The sequence below is a fragment of the Salmo salar genome, chromosome ssa15, assembly GCF_905237065.1.
Source record: "Salmo salar chromosome ssa15, Ssal_v3.1, whole genome shotgun sequence".
Classification (NCBI taxonomy): Eukaryota; Metazoa; Chordata; class Actinopteri; order Salmoniformes; family Salmonidae; genus Salmo; species Salmo salar.
The window spans coordinates 65,977,683-65,997,861 of record NC_059456.1 but is presented as its reverse complement, the minus strand read 5'-3'; the positions used below and the strand labels follow the sequence as shown (position 1 = coordinate 65,997,861).

At 43.4% G+C, this 20,179-nt stretch overlaps 1 protein-coding gene across 7 annotated transcripts in view; it reads left to right on the top strand.

Annotated features, from left to right (window-relative positions):
• Nucleotides 1-20,179, top strand: part of LOC106571967 (death-inducer obliterator 1) — a 78,664-nt gene that overhangs the window by 34,847 nt on the left and 23,638 nt on the right. For all 7 annotated transcript variants that reach the window (XM_045695935.1, XM_045695940.1, XM_045695937.1 and 4 more), the window contains exons 3-6: nt 6,041-7,337; nt 7,528-7,753; nt 7,912-8,151; nt 8,387-8,579. In XM_045695935.1, coding sequence (XP_045551891.1) covers nt 6,041-7,337; nt 7,528-7,753; nt 7,912-8,151; nt 8,387-8,579 — 1,956 coding nt within the window. The remainder of the gene's footprint in view (nt 1-6,040; nt 7,338-7,527; nt 7,754-7,911; nt 8,152-8,386; nt 8,580-20,179) is intronic.

Here is a 20,179-nt window from a genome sequence, read left to right as displayed (position 1 = left end):
CATTGTGTTGTTTAAGTGTTCCCTTTATTTTTTTGAGCAGTATATATCCAAAAACCCAATTTTTACATTGGCGCGTGACGTTCAGAAAATGTTTTCTCCCCATAACTTCCGGTGAATGGGCACATTCATTTACAGAAGAACTCATAAACGTTGACAAAATGTATAACAATTATTTAAAGAATTAGAGATAATCTACTCCTTTATGCAACCACTGTGTCAGATTTCAAAATAACTTTACGGAAAAAGCACATTGTTCAATATTCTGAGTACAGAAATTAGCCTTCAATGCTAAGCTATACAGTTAGCCTACAACCACGGCGTCCACAAATCTCTAAAAAATATGTTTGAAATATTTTCTTACCTTCGCTGATCTTCGGCGGAATGCACTCGGAAGGGCTCCCACTTCCACAAGAAATGTTCATTTGTTCTACAAAGTCCATCATTTATGTCCAAATACCTCCGTTTTGTTGACCCATCCAGAACACTTTAAAATGCCATGTGGCGTGGGCCCAAATCCATAGACGAAAAGTTCATAAGTTCCATTACCGTTTGTAGAAACATGTCAAACGATGTTTACAATCAATCCTTTAGGGTATTTTTTAACGTAAAATTGCGATAATTTTACAACCGGGCAATAGGTATTCATCCCAGAAGAAAAATAACAAACAGCGAACTCGCGTGCATGCGCGTCACGAGACACCTGTTCTCAGATTGGCCACTGATTGACTGAGCCACAATTTTGTGCTCGGTAACAGGTGATGGATGAAACCAGTTCCTAAAGATTGTTGACAGCCAATGGAAGCCTTAGGAGGTGCAACGTAAATCCTATGTCACTGTAGTTTCTCAAGGGATTCAAAAGAAAAAGTACATTTCTAATTTCTCCCACTTCCTGATTCAATTTTTCTCAGGTTTTTGCCTGCCATATGAGTTCTGTTATACTCACAGACACCGTTCAAACAGTTTTAGAAACTTCAGAGTGTTTTCTATCCAAATCTACTAATTGGTCCATTTTCACGGCCGGATGAAGAACGTACCCAAATTAAACGGCCTACTACTCGGGCCCAGGAACTAGAATATGCATATTATTTGGATAGAAAACACTCTGAAGTTTCTAAAACTGTTTGAATGATGTCTGTGAGTATAACAGAACTCATATGGCAGGCAAAAACCATCACCATCTTAAATAAGCATGCCCCATTCAAAAAATGTAGAACTAAGAACAGATATAGCCCTTGGTTCACTTCAGACTTGACTGCCCTTGACCAACACAAAAACATCCTGTGGTGTACTGCATTAGCATCGAATAGCCCCCGAGACATACAACTTTTCAGGGAAGTTAGGAACCAATACACTCTAGAAATGGGAGAGAGACGATGAAGAGAGTCTCTGAACCAGAGCCTGACTACGAGGTATAAGTGTTAAAAAGACACAAAAATGCCCAAGCAGTGACTGTTTTAGGCATAGAAGATTGATTCAGGGCAGTTCGGAAAGCAAAGGCTTACTTTTTCAAACAGAATTTTGCATCTTGTAGCACAACTCCAAAAACTTTTGGGACACTGTAAAGTCCATGGAGAATAAGAGCACCTCCTCCCAGCTGCCCACTGCACTGAGGATAGGAAACCCTCTCACCACCGATAAATCTACGATAATCTAAAATTTCAATAAGCATTTTTCTACGGCTGGCCATGCTTTCCACCTGGCTACCCCTACCCCGGTCAACAGCTCTGCACCCCCGACAGCAACTTGCCCAAGCCTCCCCATTTCTCCTTCAGATCCAAATCCAGATAGCTGATGTTCTGAAAGAGCTGCAAAATCTGGACCCCTACAAATCAGCTGGGATAGACAATCTGGACCCTCTCTTTCTAAAATTATCTGCCGCAATTGTTGCAACCCCCATTACTAGCCTGTTCAACCTCTCTTTCGTATCGTCTGAGATCCCTAAAGATTGGAAAGCTGCCGCGGTCATCCCCCTCTTCAAAGGGGGAGACACTCTAGACCCAAACTGTTACAGACCTATATCTACCCTGCCCTGCCTTTCTGAAGTCTTCGAAAGCCAAGTTAACAAACAGATCACCGACCATTTTGAATCCCACCGTACCTTCTCCGCTATGCAATCTGGTTTCCGAGCTGGTCATAGGTGCACGTCAGCCACGCTCAAGGTCCTAAACGATATCATAACCGCCGTTGATAAAAGACAATACTGTACAGCCGTCTTTATCGACCTGGCTAAGGCTTTCGACTCTGTCAATCACCATATTCTTATCGGCAGACTCAACAGCCTTGGTTTCTCAAATGACTGCCTCGCCTGGTTAACCAACTACTTCTCAGATAGAGTTCAGTGTGTCAAATCGGAGGGCCTGTTGTCCGGACCTCTGGCAGTGTCTATGGGGGTGTCACAGGGTTCAATTCTGGGGCTGACTGTTCTCTGTATACATCAATGATGTCGCACTTGCAGGTGGTGATTCTCTGATCCACCTCTACTCAGACGACACCATTCTGTATACCTCTGGCCCTTCTTTGGACACTGTGTTAACAAACCTCCAGACAAGCTTCAATGCCATACAACACTCCTTCCGTGGCCTCCAACTGCTCTTAAACGCTAATAAAACAAAATGCATTCTCTTCAACCGATTGCTGCCCGCACCCGCCCGCCCTTCCAGCATCACTACTCTGGACGGTTCTGACTTAGAATATGTGGACAACTACAAATACCTAGGTGTCTGGTTAGGCTGTAAACTCTCCTTCCAGACTCACATTAAGTATCTCCAATCCAAAATGAAATCTAGAATCGGCTTCCTATTTCGCAACAAAGCATCCTTCATTCATGCTGCCAAATATACCCTCGTAAAACTGACTATCCTACTGATCCTTGACTTTGGTGATGTCATTTACAAAATAGCCTCCAACACTCTACTCAGCAAATTGGATGTAGTCTATCACAGTGCCATCCGTTTTGTCACCAAAGCCCCATATACAACTCACCACTGCGACCTGTATGCTCTCATTGGCTGGCTCTCGCTTCATATTCGTCGCCAAACCCACTGGCTCCAGGTCATCTATAAGTCTTTGCTAGGTAAAGCCCTGCCTTATCTCAGCTCACTGGTCACCATAGCAGCACCCACCTGTAGCACGCGCTCCAGCAGGTACATTTCACTGGTCATCCCCATAGTCAACTCCTCCTTTGGCCGCCTTTCCTTCCAGTTTTCTGCTGCCAATGACTGGAACGAATTGCAAAACTCACTGGAGCTGGAGTCTTATCTCCCTCACTAACTTTAAGCATCAGCTGTCAGAGCAGCTTACCGATCATTGTACCTGTACACAGCCCATCTGTAAATAGCCCACCCAACTACTTCATCCCCATATTGTTATTTTTTTGTTGTTGCTCCTTTGCACCCCAGTATCTCTACTTGCACATTCATCTTCTGCACATTATAACTCCAGGGTTTAATTGCTAAATTGTTATTATTTCGCCATTATGGCCTATTTATTGCCTTTCCTCCCTAATCTTACTACATTTTTACACACTGTATATAGATTTTTATATTGTGTTATTGACTGTACGTGTGTTTATCCCATGTGTAACTCTGTGTTTGTGTCGCACTGCTTTGCTTTATCTTGGCCAGGTCGCAGTTGTAAATGAGAACTTGTTCTCAACTGGCCTACCTGGTTAAATAAAGGTGAAAAAAATAAATAAATACGTATGCACTGATTCACCGTGGGCTCTGCTGCCTCAGCCATACTGTCAATCTATCATCAATACGTCCACTCCTATTTATAGAGTTTATCTTGTGATCTCGACAAAATTTTTTTGCTATGTCGTGATCATGAGATAAATAAGCTGTGATCTCGACATAACGAGGGAATATTTATTTTTATTCATATGTCCAAATCAAAGTATGCGAAACAACGCACGCAGGACACTTCTCGAATGCGTACTCCATTTGTACATATTTTGGAGTATGCATCGACACAAACTTCAACGGAAAGTATGTAAAGAATATGACGCAACAACAAATAATTATGCAACATTTCTTGAAATAACTGGCGGCCATTAAAATACGGTCAGATTTCAGAATGAAATGTTGCCTGTTCACATTTCATATGTTGCCTGACTACAATATTTTATCTTGATAGCATGTATTTATAAACCTATGTTAATTTTGGCATGTTTACCTGCCTACAAAGCCACTAGTGTGCGTCGGTCGCAAGCCCATAATAGGTCAATAGGATTAACTGGCCAGATAGCCATAAAGAATTGTTAACTAGCCAACTACCCATGAAGAATTTACATCTACCTTGCATAACATAAGTTTTAGGTCATTTTTGCCTGTTAAACAATCTGATTAGCTACATTATTACGATTCACATATACATTGAACAAAAATATAAAAGCAACATTTGAAGTGTTGGTACCATGTTTCATGAGCTGAAAACAAAAATCACAGATATGGTCCATAAGCATGTTCCAAATTTTGTGCACACATTTGTTTACATTCCTGTTAGTGAGCATTTCTCCTTTGCCAAGATAATCCATCCATCTGACAGGTGTGGCATATCAAGAAGCTGATTAAACAGCACGATCATTAGAGGTGCACCTTGTGCTAGGGACAATTAAAAGGCCACTCTAAAATGTGCAGTTTTGTCACACAACACAATGCCACAGATGTCTCAAGTTTTGAGGGAGCGTGCAATTGGCATGCTGACTGTAGGAATGTCCACCAGAGCTGTTGCCACGTGTAACCACGCCAGCCCAGGCCAGCCAATTCCGGCTTCTTCACCTGCAGGATCGTCTGAGGAGGGGTGGGTTGCTGAGGAGAATTTCTGTCTGTAATTAAGTCCTATTGTGGAGAAAAACTTATTCGGATTGGCTGGGCCTGGCTCCCCAGTGGGTGGGCCTATGCCCTCCAAGGCCCACCTATGCCTGCAACCCTGCCCAGTCATGTGAAATCCATAAATTAGAGCCTAATTTATTTATTTCAAATTACTGATTTCCTTATATGAACTGTAACTTAGTCAAATCTTTAAAATTGTTGCATGTTGCGTTTTATATTTTTGTTTATTATAGCTAGCTGATAGTTATGAAGTAAAACATTTGTCTGGTGTATATCTTGTTTGGTCTCTATTGCCGTTGTCCTGGCTGGAGGAAGGGTCAGTGAATGGGGAGGTGCAGCGTGAGGTAATACAGGGTGTGAGTGCTTCTCAAATGGAATGTTTTATGCGTTCTTCAGACTCTCTTCCTAACAAGAACTTACTCGAGAACGTCCTGGGAGAACGCACTCTGAGCATGAGAGTGTGGAGCACGGTAGTATGCATATTGAGAAACACCCGGTATCTGTGCATGTGCATTGGTTTGCTTCATGCTGTTACAACGTGGTAGCCAGGGCACCAAAGCTGAGGAAAAGTTGAACCAAAGCTCTTAGTTGTTGCGGAAATTGACCAGCTATTTTACCTTTTCATTTAAACAGGGAGTCACCATTGAGACCAGGACCTCTTTCGCAAGGGAGCCCTGCACATACAATTCATAGACAAAATCAAAATCGGACAGTACAAAGCAAACTAAAATACAGCACAACAAACGATCAACAAAAACAGCCACATTCCTCAGAAAATAGTTCCCTAATCAATATTTTAAATTGCCCAAGCGCCATCCATAGCTTATTGCAGTGTATTTTGCAGTTGGTTCCAGCAATGAGGTGGAGACCCAAGGAACCTCGAGGGTTAACCAACCTTGTGAGCGGGTTTGGTATCTCATGTTTTTTTTAATTCTGTAACATCGAAGTTAGGTAAGTTGGAAGCTTGTGTAGTAGGGCTTTGTAAACAAAAAGGGAGTAATGAATTGATCTACAGGACTTTTGAAACGGGATGCTGTGGTGAGTATTAAAACTGTCACCAGTGATTAAACGAATGGCGCTATGGTAGACGGCATCCAAAGGTTTAAGAGTAGTAACTGCTGCTTGATGTTTAAACTGTTTACTTTCTACATCATATTGCTACCTTTTTTATCTGTTTTTCTATCCCTGCTCTTCTCTTCTTGGTGTAGAGGAGCACAGAGGCGATGGTAATGCAGAGCAGCAGGTGGAGGGGGCCGAGAGGGGTGCTAGGCCGACCATCAGCGAGTTCAAAAAGACCTGGGGCTTCAGGCGGACCACGGTTGCCAGAAGAGAGTTTGTGGGATTGGATGAGATTGAAGATCCAGAATCTCCGCCCCTACCCACACGTCGGGGCAGAGGCCGCCCGGCCCAGACCTATTCAAGACGTGGGCGAGGGGGGAGAAGGAGCGCCCCAGCTGACCTGGAACACTCCGAGACGAGCTCCCCTACTCCAATGGACACAGAGCCTGCCTCAGAGGCCCTAGAGCCCTGCCCAGGTGGCAGATTAGACCCCTCCTCTTGGCGGGACTTTGGATCTGCATTCAGCACGGCTTTTTCCCTACTTTGGGAGAAGAAAGAGGAGGACAGGACCACGGCTGCCCCTGCCCAAATTATGGCTGCCCTTCCTAGCTATGGGGGTAGTGGTGACATGGAAGCTGCCTCCAGTATAGAGGAGGACAGTGATGAGCTGACCCTGAAGCAGCTTCAGGAGCGGCTGAGCATTAGGGGGAGAGGTGAGGCCAGAGGCAGAGGGGTCAGAGGGAGAGGCAGGGCTAGGGGAAGGGGTAGAGGTAGAGGGAGAGGACGAGGGAGAGGTAGGGGGCGTGGGAGGGGTAGGAGGGTAGAGCCAGAGTCGAGCACTGCAGATGAAGAAGACGTGATTTTTGTAAAAGAGTATGAACAGCAGCAGGTGTATCAGCCTCAGGAGGAGGAGAGGGAGCAGAGTCCCGAGGAGGCTGTTGTAGTGGTTGAACCGCAAAGCCCTTCTCCTTCTCAACAGTCCAGCTCCGAGTCTATGCCTCCTCTCGAGTCTGATCTAGAGCCAGAGACAACAGAAGAAAAGCCCAGCCAATATGATAATGTAACGGTGGAGGAGGAGAAGGACGAGGTGGAGGAGGAGAAGGACGAGGTGGAGGAGGAGAAGGACGAGGTGGAGGAGGAGAAGGACGAGGTGGAGGAGGAGAAGGACGAGGAGGAAAAGGACGAGGTGGAGGAGGACGAGGAGGAAAAGGACGAGGTGGAGGAGGACGAGGTGGAGGAGAACGAGGTGGAGGAGAACGAGGTGGAGGAGGACGAGGTGGAGAAGGACGAGGTGGAGAAGGTGGAGAAGGACGAGGTGGAGGAGGAGAAGGACGAGGTGGAGGAGAGGATCGAGGAAGAAAAGTCAGAGTATTCTAGCACATCGGACAGTGAGGGCTACAACCCCAATGCCCTTTACTGCATCTGTCGACAGAGGCAGAATAAAAGGTATGTGTGTAGCGTTGTCTAGGACAATATTCACCTCTGAAAACAAGCAAGCCTAATGTTGTTGGTATAGCAGCACCACATCTCAGCTCTTTTCATCTGCCATACTTTTTATTTTGGATGGTTATGGACTGGAGTTAATTGCTGTTCTTTAGTTGTCATTTTCTTATTGCCCGTTTGATTCCTTGTCCAGGTTCATGATCTCCTGTGACAATTGTCAGGAGTGGTTCCATGGCGACTGCGTTGGCATCAGCGAGACGCAGGGCAGCAAGCTGGAGAGGAGCGGACGGGACTGGATCTGCCCCAACTGCACGAATAAGAGCCAGAGCCAGGCAGACCCCCAGCAGAGCCCCCCTGACTGCCTGACACTGCCCTCCTCTGGGGAGGAGGAGAGAGTGCATGAGGAGCAGGCCAGTAAGGTGAGAAAAGAAACGCATACTGATTCCTTTGCGAGGAAGAATGGAAATCAATTCTAGTTTGTAGTGTGATTTGGTTTCCCTTGCTTTGGACTGCCCATTTTACAATGGTGTTTAGTTGCATGTTTGAGATCTAGGCTGACAAGCGAGTCTGGTCTTAGGAGGCTGTGGCGCAGGAGGAGACTGAAGTGGTTGCTAAGGCTGAAATGGAGACGGACAGTTCCCTGCCCCAGTGCATTGGCCCAGGGTGCAGTATGTACGCTCTGCCCGACTCTGTTTACTGTGGCACAGACTGCATCCTCCGGCATGCGGCTGCCACTATGAAGACCCTATCTGACTCCCAAGAGACCAATGCCGAGCAACGCCCACAGAGGAGAGCAGCAGCCAAACCTGGCCCTAAGGTAACCAATGCCTAAACTTTTTTTTCTCCCTTTTTGGTAATTTCTTTCTTTCTTCTGCATGTTGTGCTTGTTTCATTTTGCATGTTGTGCTTGTTTCATTTTGTTGATGAATGTGTGCTGAGATTACGTTCGCCTTAGAAACAGATAAAGCTGACACTTTGACTCGCTCACATAGTATTAGTTAATTAAACCCCAAATTAGCTGATGTTGACCTCTGTGAATATTTTGACCTCAGGGTCAGAGGTCGGCTAGGATTCCCCAGAGGTTGTCAGCGGAGTGGCCCGAAGAAGAGGGTGATGAAGAGGAGAAGGAGGCTGAAGAAGTTGAGGACAAGGAAGCTGACACATCTACATCTCCATTATCCTGCAACCCTAGTCTCACTGCAGTACAGGCCACATCCATAGAATCATCTATGTTTTACAAGTCGAGTATGTATCACTCACAGCACATCCATATCCAACACATATCCAACACAAGAATACTTTACTTTCACTCAGTTGGTATTCATCAGACACCAGCTATAACGTTACCTCTGCCATCACACAATCTTTAGGTGTAGGGATACAAAGTTATTTGCAGTAGTCGGCAGCAGTGAGTAATTGTACTAATGTTGGCAATTGTGCTATAAAATGTTTTTCTTCAGCTAGTTGGAAACGTTGAAAAAGAAAACAAGCCGAACCAATTAACAATCCAAATTACATTTCCTCAGTTACCAAATAGTAGAAGAATGTTTAGTATAGTTGGGTTCAGAGATGATTCTACTTCAATACCACCATTTTTCTACAGTCCAGTATTTCAATAGTTGTCAATGTTTTTTTATTTGACAAATAATAAATCAGGTTCAATAAGAGCCTTATACGGCAACAAAATATAACTACATCAGTCTTACAAATACTAGTAAATACTTCACACAATTACTAATGCACAGAGTATTGTCTCAGGAAATAAATAATAGGTTATACAAGTTGTACAGATAGAAATCACTGCTTCATGGAAAGCACAAAACATTCACTGAGTGACACATGAATATGGTTTTAGTTCTAAGCAGTTAGAAAACAAACATTCCCTCTGAGTCAAAGAAAATGAATGTTTGCGCACTGTGTCCAAACACAAGGCCTCTCAAGCCATCCAGTAGTGCCTGATATGGGAAATAGATTAATTCAACAATGGATGAAAAACACAGGCGATACAGATCAATGCGAGCGATAACACATTTTCTGCCTCTCAAACCAGAGCAGTTGAGCTTTTGGAGGAATTGGTTTGAACACTTTGCGCAATGGAGTTGGACCAGTTACCGGGGGAGTGTACAGAGGAATATACAGAATCATCCAGTCTTGCTTATGATTAGATTTATAGAGTAATGTAGAAGAGGCCAAGGATTGCCACCAACCTCCTCCTGTGGCTTTCATGTAATCTGTCTTTTCATATCAGTGCTCATGGAGGAGAGAGGACGAGCGCCACGCACCTGCACTTTTGTCCATTTTTATAATGAAACATTTTTTATCTTCAATGACCTGCAGTGTCATACACGCGGGACGCCAACACACACAAACACACTGTACATTCAGACTAGTGCTCATGAAGGAGAGTGGACGAGGAGGGAGGAGAATTGCCATTCTAGAGATGCATTAGTCTTTACATGCAAGATCGAGCTCATCGCCACATGACTAGCTACTCCAGCTCCATTGCTTCACTTATAAACCACATCTACAAGGCTGTCTTTGCTGTTTAAAATAAAGCTTCAGCTATTCATCATAGGAAAGGATGATGATATTCACCTGAGCCTTCACTATCTATCCAGACATGGGAAGCATCTGTTCATAAAGGGTACAGCTTATACATGTGGTTGAAAGAAAGCTACCATAGTTGGCAACTTTTTGCTATATCCCCAGAGAGCCTTTTTTTTATTAGTTTTTTAAATTATTATTTTACCACTTTTTCTCCCCAATTTCATGGTATCCAATTGGTAGTAGTTACTGTCTTGTCTCATCGCTGCAACTCCCGTATGGACTCGGGAGAGGCGAAGAGTCATGCGTCCTCCGAAACACAACCCAACCAAGCCGCACTGCTTCTTGACACAATGCACATCCAACCCGGAAGCCAGCTGCACCAATGTGTCGGAGGAAACACCGTACACCTAGTGACCTGGTCAGCGCCCACTGCGCCCAGCCCGCCACAGGAGTTGCTAGTGCGCGATGAGACAAGGATATCCCTGCCGGCCAAACCCTCCCTAACCCGGACGACACTGGGCCAATTATGCGTCACCCCATGAGCCTCCCGGTCGCGGCCGGCTGCGGCAGAGTCTGGGCTCGAACCCAGAATCTCAGGTGGCGCAGCTAGCACTGTGATGCTGTGCCTTAGACCACTGCGCCACCCGGGAGGCCCCAGAGAGCCTTTTTAATGTCAAGTTGTCGCAAAGGGGGGGGGGGATAAGCCTTGAGGTTAACCAGACTGAGGGGAGGCCCATCCTCCTCTGGCTGTACCAGAGAATACAAGTAGGGATAAACTGTTTTCCGTATCTGTGAGACGCACACAGTTAAAGACCTTTTGGCCAGATAGTTGTCCATAACAATCGTACGTTTTTGGGTGTCGACATTGCTGACACAGCATGATGGGACATATGTCGGGCCAATGTGGAGGCATCAGCGGGTAGGGTAAAGCAGCAACGGAGGGAATGGGGCAGTAGAGCAGCATCTGGAAGTGTTGGTGGATAGCTTTCTGTAATGGCAATAGTAATTGTTTCCAACAAAGGCAGTACCAGCCAGTGCTTATGCTCACTTTTGCACCTTTTCCATATCAGACCATTGACATGTTCAGTGCTGTTGAATGGGGCCTTGATTTGGTTGTCACCTGGGTATGCATGATAGGGTCTCTAGATACATTCTTGAGCACAGTTTTCCCCTCAGTGAGTTTGAACCTTTCCACCCTGCCAAAGAAATTGAGAGTTTGGACATTGGTCCTTTTCACTAATGTCCACAGAGGCACTTGGTCTTCAAGGGTCCTCTGCTTTGCCCTCTGGTAAATGCTGCCCCTTTACCCATGCCACTTCAGATTTAGTATTCAAAAGAGTTCTCATGTTCCGCAGTGTTAAATGGTCTATCAGATGTTTTCCCAACAAATTTCTGACTTCTCACACTCGCCAGCAACTGACATGATTTTGCAGGTTCTAGTTAGTACATTTAGCAAAGAAATATCTTAATATTGCAGTACATATCATTTGTTGATGAAACACAAACTCAAACAATTCCAAAGGGTAACCTTTTTTTATTGTATTTGCCTTTTTTTTGGCCCTGTGTGGTCTTCAAACTTCTTCTTTTTAAGGGGAACTTTTGTCATTTTTTGTAATGAAGAATTTTGATCTTCAACAACCTGGAGTGTCATTCAAAAATACAGAGACACACACACACACACACACACACACACACACACACACACACACACACACACACACGAGACATCAACACACACAGACATACTCTACATTTAAGACACTCAAACCAGAGGGAAAGAGGAGTCCATGCAAACAGGGACTCGGGAGAGATTGGAGAGCAGAGCAGTTTTTCAGCTGCAGCATGGAGGCCCTGAGAGGATGACCAGATGCCAGGAAGGATTTCCCCCAGGATCCTGACAAGCAGTGAATGCCAGACACATTGATTCATTTCAGTGAAGAAGGCTGAAGTACCTAGCTGGCCAATGCCACTGACGTGCTCAATACTGAAATGCCTGACAAATCAGCAGGAGTTGTAAAATGCTCCTTCCAATAATTCCTTTTTGGAAATAACTTATCACTCACAAAATGACAGTTGCTCCTTTGCTTTACCGTTGGGTTATAGTTTATGGGTAACTGGGATAACGTGCATCAATGAACATCTGTTTGAATCCTGCACATGAATGGGCTTCAGTTCACACATGGAAGAACGATAGTTCCCAGTTACACATTTAGTAACCTGGTCAAGTACACAAGCATTATTCTATACCATCGAAGGATCCACCACACAACAGACATGCATTTTATGTACATCTAGTTTCTTTTGAGTTTTTCTGTGGTTACGTTTTTATTTTTGGCAGTTAAAAGTCCTGAACACATCTGAGGAAAGCAACCTCATTGCTAATACCCTTTCAATGTGACCACAAGTGTCTCCCATCAGCCCTCACCATTCATATGGAAAAAATAGCTATACATGATCAATTGAATTTTGAATATCGATCATGTATGTGTCAGATTCACATACAAGTTAATCAAATGATAATTTTAAGCAATCATACCCTAACTGGTATTTTGCAGATGTGGACTGAGTCATGACCTATCACGCTACCTGAGATAACTTTTGACTACCAATACTATGGTAGGACACAGACTGAGACATCTAGCCCCAGACCAATACCTCATATACTGTATTTAGTGACAAGCTAAATTTAGGCCGCATTCAAATAACCCCAATCCTTTACCACCTCAGGTTTTGCTGATCTGAATGAACTATAGGAATGCTTGGTGGAGCACTCCCCATTTCTTATTTTGCCAATGTTACTCAATACTTTAATGGAGACACTCCAGGAGGTGTGCACCTGCTTGGTCCTCATGATTAAGGAAAAGTACTATTCCTTTAGTGTTGGCAGATCTGAAGGAACTGGATAGGTGTAGCTAAGCATTATGGGTATTTTTTCCACAATCTGCTTTCTGTTAAACAGTTATAAATACACGTGACCAAAAGTATCGGTCGAACATCTCATTCCAAAATCATGGGCATTAATATGGAGTTGGTCCCCCCCTTTGCTGCTATAACAGCCTCCACTCTTCTGGGAAGGCTTTCCACTAGATGTTGGAACATTGCTGCTCGGATTTGCTTCCATTCAGCCACAAGAGCATTAGTGAGGTCGGGCACTGATGTTGGACGATTAGGCCTGGCTTGCAGTCGGCGTTCCAATTCATCCCGAAGGTGTTCATTGGGCTTGAGTTCAGGGCTCTCTGCAGGCCAGTCAAGTTCTTCCACACCGATCTCGACAAAACATTTCTTCCCCAAACTGTTGCCACAAAGTTGGATGCACAGAATCGTCTAGAATGTCATTGTATGCTGTAGCTTTAAGATTTCCTTTCACTGGAACTAAGGGGCCTAGCCCATACCATAACAACCAGTCCAGACCATTATTCCTCCACCACCAAACTTTACAGTTGGCACTATGCATTGGGATAGGCAGCGTTCTCCTGGCATCTGCCAAACCCAGATTAGTCTGTCGGACTGCCAGATGGTGAAGCGTGATTCATCACTCCAGATGTTTCCACGTTGGCATTGCGCATGGTGATCTTAGGCTTGTGTGCGGCTGCTCGGCCATGGAAACTAATTTCATGAAGCTCCCGGCTAACAGTAGTGAGTGTTGCAACCGAGGACAGGCGATTTGTACGTGCTACGCGCTTCAGCACTTGGTGGTCCCATTCTGTGAGTTTGTGTGGCCTACCACTTCATGGCTGAGCCGTTTTTGCTCCTAGATATTTCTACGTCACAATAACAACACTTACAGTTGACCGGGGCAGCTCTAGCAAGGCAGAAATTTGCCGAACTGACTAGTTGGAAAGGTGGCATCCTATAACGATTGAAAAGTCACTGAGCTCTTCAGTAAGGCGGTTCTTCTGCCAATGTTTGTGTATGGAGATTGCATGGCTGTGTGCTTGATTTTATACACCTGGCAGCAATGGGTGTAGTTGAAATAGCCGAATCCACAAATATGAAGGGGTGTCCACATACTTTTGTATATATAGTGTATCTGCCATTTTATCATCTCTTCTTGTTAAACTTGTTAAAATTGTTAAACACAAGCACCCTCTACTGGCCAGACATTAGAATAGTGTTTCAACAGTGCGCTCGTACATTGTGTGTCTGTGGTATTCTGCTATGCTGAGAATATATCACATTCACGTACCCCCGAGCAAGTGTCATGTAAAAATCCCCAATACTAATACTTCAATGACTGTGACAATAAGATGTTTATTCCTGAAATGTCCTCATTTAATTTTCGGATAGCGTTTTTCTGCCGTAGACATATCAGATGCTGTAAAAGTCCAGAGAAAGAGATGATAAAACTACACACAATTAATGCCCTGGTCGTAATTAGTTTAATTGTTCATTATGGACGGTATATCCAAGTCACTTGATTGCTGCAAGGTTGCAGTTTCATTCACTTGCTAATGTTACTTTTTAAGAATTAAGCGTACAGCTGATAGTTGCTTTTACAATCTAAACAGATGCCTTAAAGACATACTTCTCCCAAATGCACAATAGACACACTTTAACCTCAATCTGACAAATTATCATATGAAAGTCTGATAAAGTGCATAAATTGTTATCTGTACGTCATCATTATAGCCTTGATCAACATTGGGTGGATTGGAAGTGACCTTATCTAGATTATCCTAAATAGTAGGGTCACAACAGGATCAATTTAGAATCTCAACACACCCTTATCGAAAAAACAGGCTTCTGGCAAGCAGTTGTGGAAAATATTTTAGCTAATTTACCACTCATATTTTCACATGCAAATTAGTTTTTTGGCTAACTGTTGCTGCAAATTTGCTTCGACTCTGGGGAAACTTGTGGCGAACATTGTACTGTTTGTTGCAAGTATGGTGCAAACTCAGTATGACTATGCAAATTAGATCAGGTTTTTGGTTACTGTGTGTTACATTTTAATGTTATCTACACTGAACAAAAATATAAACGCAACATGTAAAGTGATGGTCCCATGTTTCATGAGCTGAATAAAAGATCGCAGAATTTTCCATACACACAAAAAGCTTATTTCGCTCAAATTTTGTGCACAAATTTGTTTACATCCCTGTTGGTGAACATTTCTCCTTTGCCAAGATAATCCATCCACCTGACAGGTGTGGCATATCAAGAAGCTGATTAAACAGTATGATCATTACACAGGTCACCTTTTGCTGGGGAAAACAAAAGGCCACTCTAAAATGTTCAGTTTTGCCACACAACACAATGCCACAGATGTATCAAGTGTTGAGGGAGCGTGCAATTGGCATTTACTGCAGGAATGTCCACCAGAGCTGTTGTCAGAGAATTAAATGTTCATTTCTCTACCAAAAGCCGCATCCAATGTCATTCTAGAGAATTTGTTAGTACTTCCAACCAGCCTCACAAGCGCAGATCACGAGTAACCACGCCAGCCCAGGACCTCCACATCCGGCTTCTTCACCTATGGGATGGTCTGAGACGAGCCACCCGGACAGCTGATGAAACTGTGGGTTTGCACAACCAAAGATTTCTGCGCAAACTGTCAAACGGTCTCAGGGAAGCTCATCTGCATGCTCGTCGTCTTCACCAGGGTTTTGACCTGACTGCAGTTCGGCGTCGTAACCAACTTCCGTGGGAAAATGCTCACCTTCGATGGCCACTGGCGCGCTGGAGAAGTGTGCGCTTCACGGATGAATCACAGTTTCAACTGTACCAGGCAGGTGGCAGACAGCGTGTATGGTGTCATGTGGACGAGTGGTTTGCTGATGTCAAAGGAGAGTTCCATGGTGTCAGTGGGGTTATGGTATGGGCAGGCATAAGCTACGGACAAACACAATTGCATTTTATCAATGGCAATTTAGATGCACAGAGATAGCGTGACGATATCCTGAGGCCCATTGTGGTGCCATTCATCCACTGTCATCACCTCATGTTTCAGCATGATAATGTGGCCCTATGTAGCAAGGATCTGTACATAATTCCTGAAAGCTGAAAATGTCCCAGTTCTTCCATGACCTGTATACTCACCAGACATGTCACCCATTGAGCATGTTTGGGATGCTCTGAATTGATGTGTACGACAGCATGTTCCAGTTCCTGCCAATATCCAGCAACTTCACACAGCCATTGAAGAGGAGTGGGACAACATTTCACAGGCCATAATCAACAGCCTAATCAACTCTATTCAAAGGAGATGTCGCGCTGCATGTGGAAAATGGTGGTCACACCAGATACTGACTGGTTTTCTGATCCCTACTTTTCTTTAAGGCATCTGTGACCAATAGATGCATATATGTATTCCCAATCATATGAAACCCATAGATTAGGCCCTAATGAATTTATTTCAGTTGACCGATTTCCTTATATGAACTGTAACTCAGTAAAACCTTTAAAATTGTTGCATGTTGCGTTTATATCTTTGTTCAGTGTAGAAAGAAAATCAGCCCTAGCAGATGTCATTGTGTGCTAACATACAGGGAGGCTCTTCCTCTGTTAAGGAGCATCCTGCACACACACATCCCAAAGCCAATAAGGGAACACTTCAACAAAAGCCCGGAGTAAGAAAGAATACAGGGGTCATTTAAATTCCTCCATCAATATAGAGATTAAAGCGAGAACAGCTAAAGCGGCACTTGAACCAGTGACCACTGTAGTTAGAGGACAATTCCTCTAGTGCCTGTGCCATAACGCTCCAGACCTCATGGCAGGACCCATAGTATACTTTCCGGTATATACAGGCAGGCTTCAATAACAGTGATCATAAAAGGGGGCTACATGTCTGAAGGAAAGAGAAATGAATGTACCGCGTGTCCCTCCATGACAGGGGTCTACCATGCTGGCGGTCGTACTTGTCGTGTCTCCTTGGCACTTCATTGATCAATTTGTGTCATTGATTAGCCATCTGAAAATCCTGAAAATCTGTTTCTTATGAAAAGGGAGTGTATACTGCGTCCAAGTACTAGTTTTGTGTACCTCTGCTTTATAATAACAGAAGATGAATTAGGAAGTTAGAATACACACTATCTGTATGGAACAAATCTGTCATGTCCAGTGGTGTCACTAGGAATTCTTCGCTGGGGCAGTTTAAAAGCACCCCTTCACAAACACCAATCTATGGTACTAATGGTCTCTTGGGGGTGCTAGGCCTATTTTTGAGGACGCTTCAGCACTGTCAAGCCCCTCCCTGGAGCCGCCCATTGCTATCCCTTACCCTTTCTTTTATGACGCATGTAACCAAAGATGATCTATTATATTGACAAGTAACCGCTCTAACAATGGAAATACATGTCCTCAAAGATGCAAGCACTGTACTGTCTATGATGGAAGCAGGCAGGATGAGCCGAGATCAGGTAGGACCATTCTAGACAATGAGAGGGCAAATACGTGTGTGAACAGGCACACCTCTGATACACAGTTGTTTTTTTAAAAGTTTCCGAAATGCCACGTGCGCCCAATTATATCAGTGCATTCGTAAAACAAACTAAATATTACGAAAGTTCTATTCAATCAAATATGCCTCACATAGCAAATTCACAACTTTTTTGTTAACCAAATTCGATACTCTTTTTGACCACCATACAAAAATTCCCCAGCTAGCACACAACTTTCTGAGAACCATATGTTTCTTAGAGCTTGGTGAGAGCGTGGTTGTCCTATGGTTATTTTGCATACAACCGCCCACAACATCCTTGGAATGGTGCAGGATGATTGCTTGGCTTTTGGAACATTCAGCACATTTAAGGAACTTGACCCCAAAAAGTATTGCTATTTCATTCCTTTAACGGAATTTTTACTAAAAGTTCAAACATCGTTACATTTCATTTAAATGTTTGTAATATTCTAGGAATGTCATCCAACTGTTTTGAAATTGGGAATGTTCACAAATAGTTCAGAGAACATTAAGAAACAATGTTCTTCATTAAAAATGTTAGTACTTCAGCATAATGTTTCCTACAAGTGTACTCATGGTTCTATTTAAACTCATGTTCTCAAATTGTTCCAAGAACGTAAAGAAACAATGTTATTCTGTAGGAATTTCAGCAATAATGTTTCCTCATGGTTCTATTTCAAGTAGTTTTCTCAAATTTTTTTATAGAACGTTAAGAAACAACGTTCTCTGTGGGAATTTCAGTACTTTAGCATGATGTTTCCTCATGGTTCTATTTAAAGTTCAGAGAATGTTCTAAGAATTATATACCATGACTAGATCCTGAGGCCCATTGCCGTGCCATTTATCCGCTGCTATCATTGAGCATGGTTGGGATGCTCTGGATCGACGTGTATGACAGCATGTTCCAGTTCCCGCCAATATCCAGCAACTTTACACAGCCCTTGTGGCCTGTGCAATGTTGTCCCACTCCTCTCAATCAACAGCCTGATCAACTTTATGCGAAGGAGATGTGCCGCGCTGCATGAGGAAAATGGTGGTCACACTAGATACTGACTGGTTTTCTGATCCACGCCTCTACCTTTATTTAATACAGATGAATATCTGTATTCCCAGTTGTGAAATCCATAGCTTAGGGCCTAACAAATTTATCTCAATTGACTGATTTCCTTATATGAACTGTAAAATCTTTGAAATTGTTGCATGTTAGGTTTATACTTTTGTTAAGTATAATAGTATCTTTATTGTCCATTATACTACAAATACAGTGCATTCTGAAAGTATTCAAATCCCTTGACTTTTTCCACATTTTGTTACAAATTTGATTACATTTGGTATTTTATTAGGATCCACATTAGCTGTTGCAAAAGCAGCAGCTACTCTTCCTGGGGTTCACACAAAACGAAACATAATACAGAATGATATAATACAGAACATCAATAGACAAGAACAGCTCAAGGACAGAACTACATAAAAAAAAAAATGAATAGGCACATGTAGCCTACATATCAATACATACACAAACTATCGAGGTGGGAGAGGCATTGTGCCATGAGGTGTTGCTTTATCTGTTTTTTGAAACCAGGTTTGCAGTTTATTTGAGCAATATGAGATGGAAGGGAGTTCCATGCAATAATGGTTCTATATAAAATACTGTACGGTTTCTTAAATTTGTTCTGGATTTGGGGACTGAAAATGTCTGACGGTGGCATGTCTGGTGGGGTAAGTGTGTGTGTGTCAGAGCTGTGTGTGTAAGTTGACTATGCAAACAATTTGGGATTTTCAACACACCGTTTCTTATATTAAAAGAAGTGATGCAGTCAGTCTCCTCAATTCTTAGCCAAGAGAGAAGGCCATGCATAGTATTTATATCAGCCCTCTGATTACAATGAAGAGCAAGACGTGCTGCTCTGTTCTGGGGGTGACCAAGAACCCGATGGTCACTCTGACAGAGCTCCAGAGTTCCTCTGTGGAGATGGGAGAACCTTCCAGAAGGACAACCATCTCTGCAGCACTCCAGCAATCAGGCCTTCATGGTAGAGTGGCTAGACAGAAGCCAGTAAATATTAGCGGAAACTGGAACATGCTGGATGTTGGCCGGAACTGGAACATGCTGTCATACATGTTGATCCAGAGCATCCCAAACATGCTCAATGATGGCAGCGGATAAATGTCACGGCAATGGGCCTCAGGATCTCATGGTATATAATTCTTAGAACATTCTCTGAACTTTAAATATAACCATGAGGAAACATCATGCTAAAGTCCTGAAATTCCCACAGAAGAACATTGTTTCTTAACGTTCTATAAACAATTTGAGAACTACTTGAAATAGAACCATGAGGAAACATTATTGCTGAAGTACTGAAATTCCCACAGAATTACATTGTTTCTTTACGTTCTTGGAACAATTTGAGAACATGAGTTTAAATAGAACCATGAGTAAACTTGTAGGAAACGTTATGCTGAAGTACTAACATTTTTACTGAAGAACGTTGTTTCTTAATGTTCTCTGAACTATTTGTGAACATTCCCAATTTCAAAACAGTTGGAGAACATTCCTAGAACATTACAAACATTTGAATGAAATGTAACCATGTTTGAACTTTTAGGAAAAATTCCTCAGTAAAAGGCACATGACAGCCTGCTTGGAGTTGGCCAAAATACACCTAAAGACTCTCAACAAGATTCAATGCTCTGAATGCCAAGCGTCATGTCTGGAGGAAACCTGGCACCATCACTACGGTGAAGGATGGTGGTGGCATCATTATGTCGGGAGGATGTTTTCCAGTGGCAGGGACTGGGAGACTAGTCAGGATCGAGGGAAAGAGGGAAAGAGCAAAGTACAGAGAGATCCTTGATGAAAATCTGCTCAGGACCTCAGACTGGGACGAAGGTT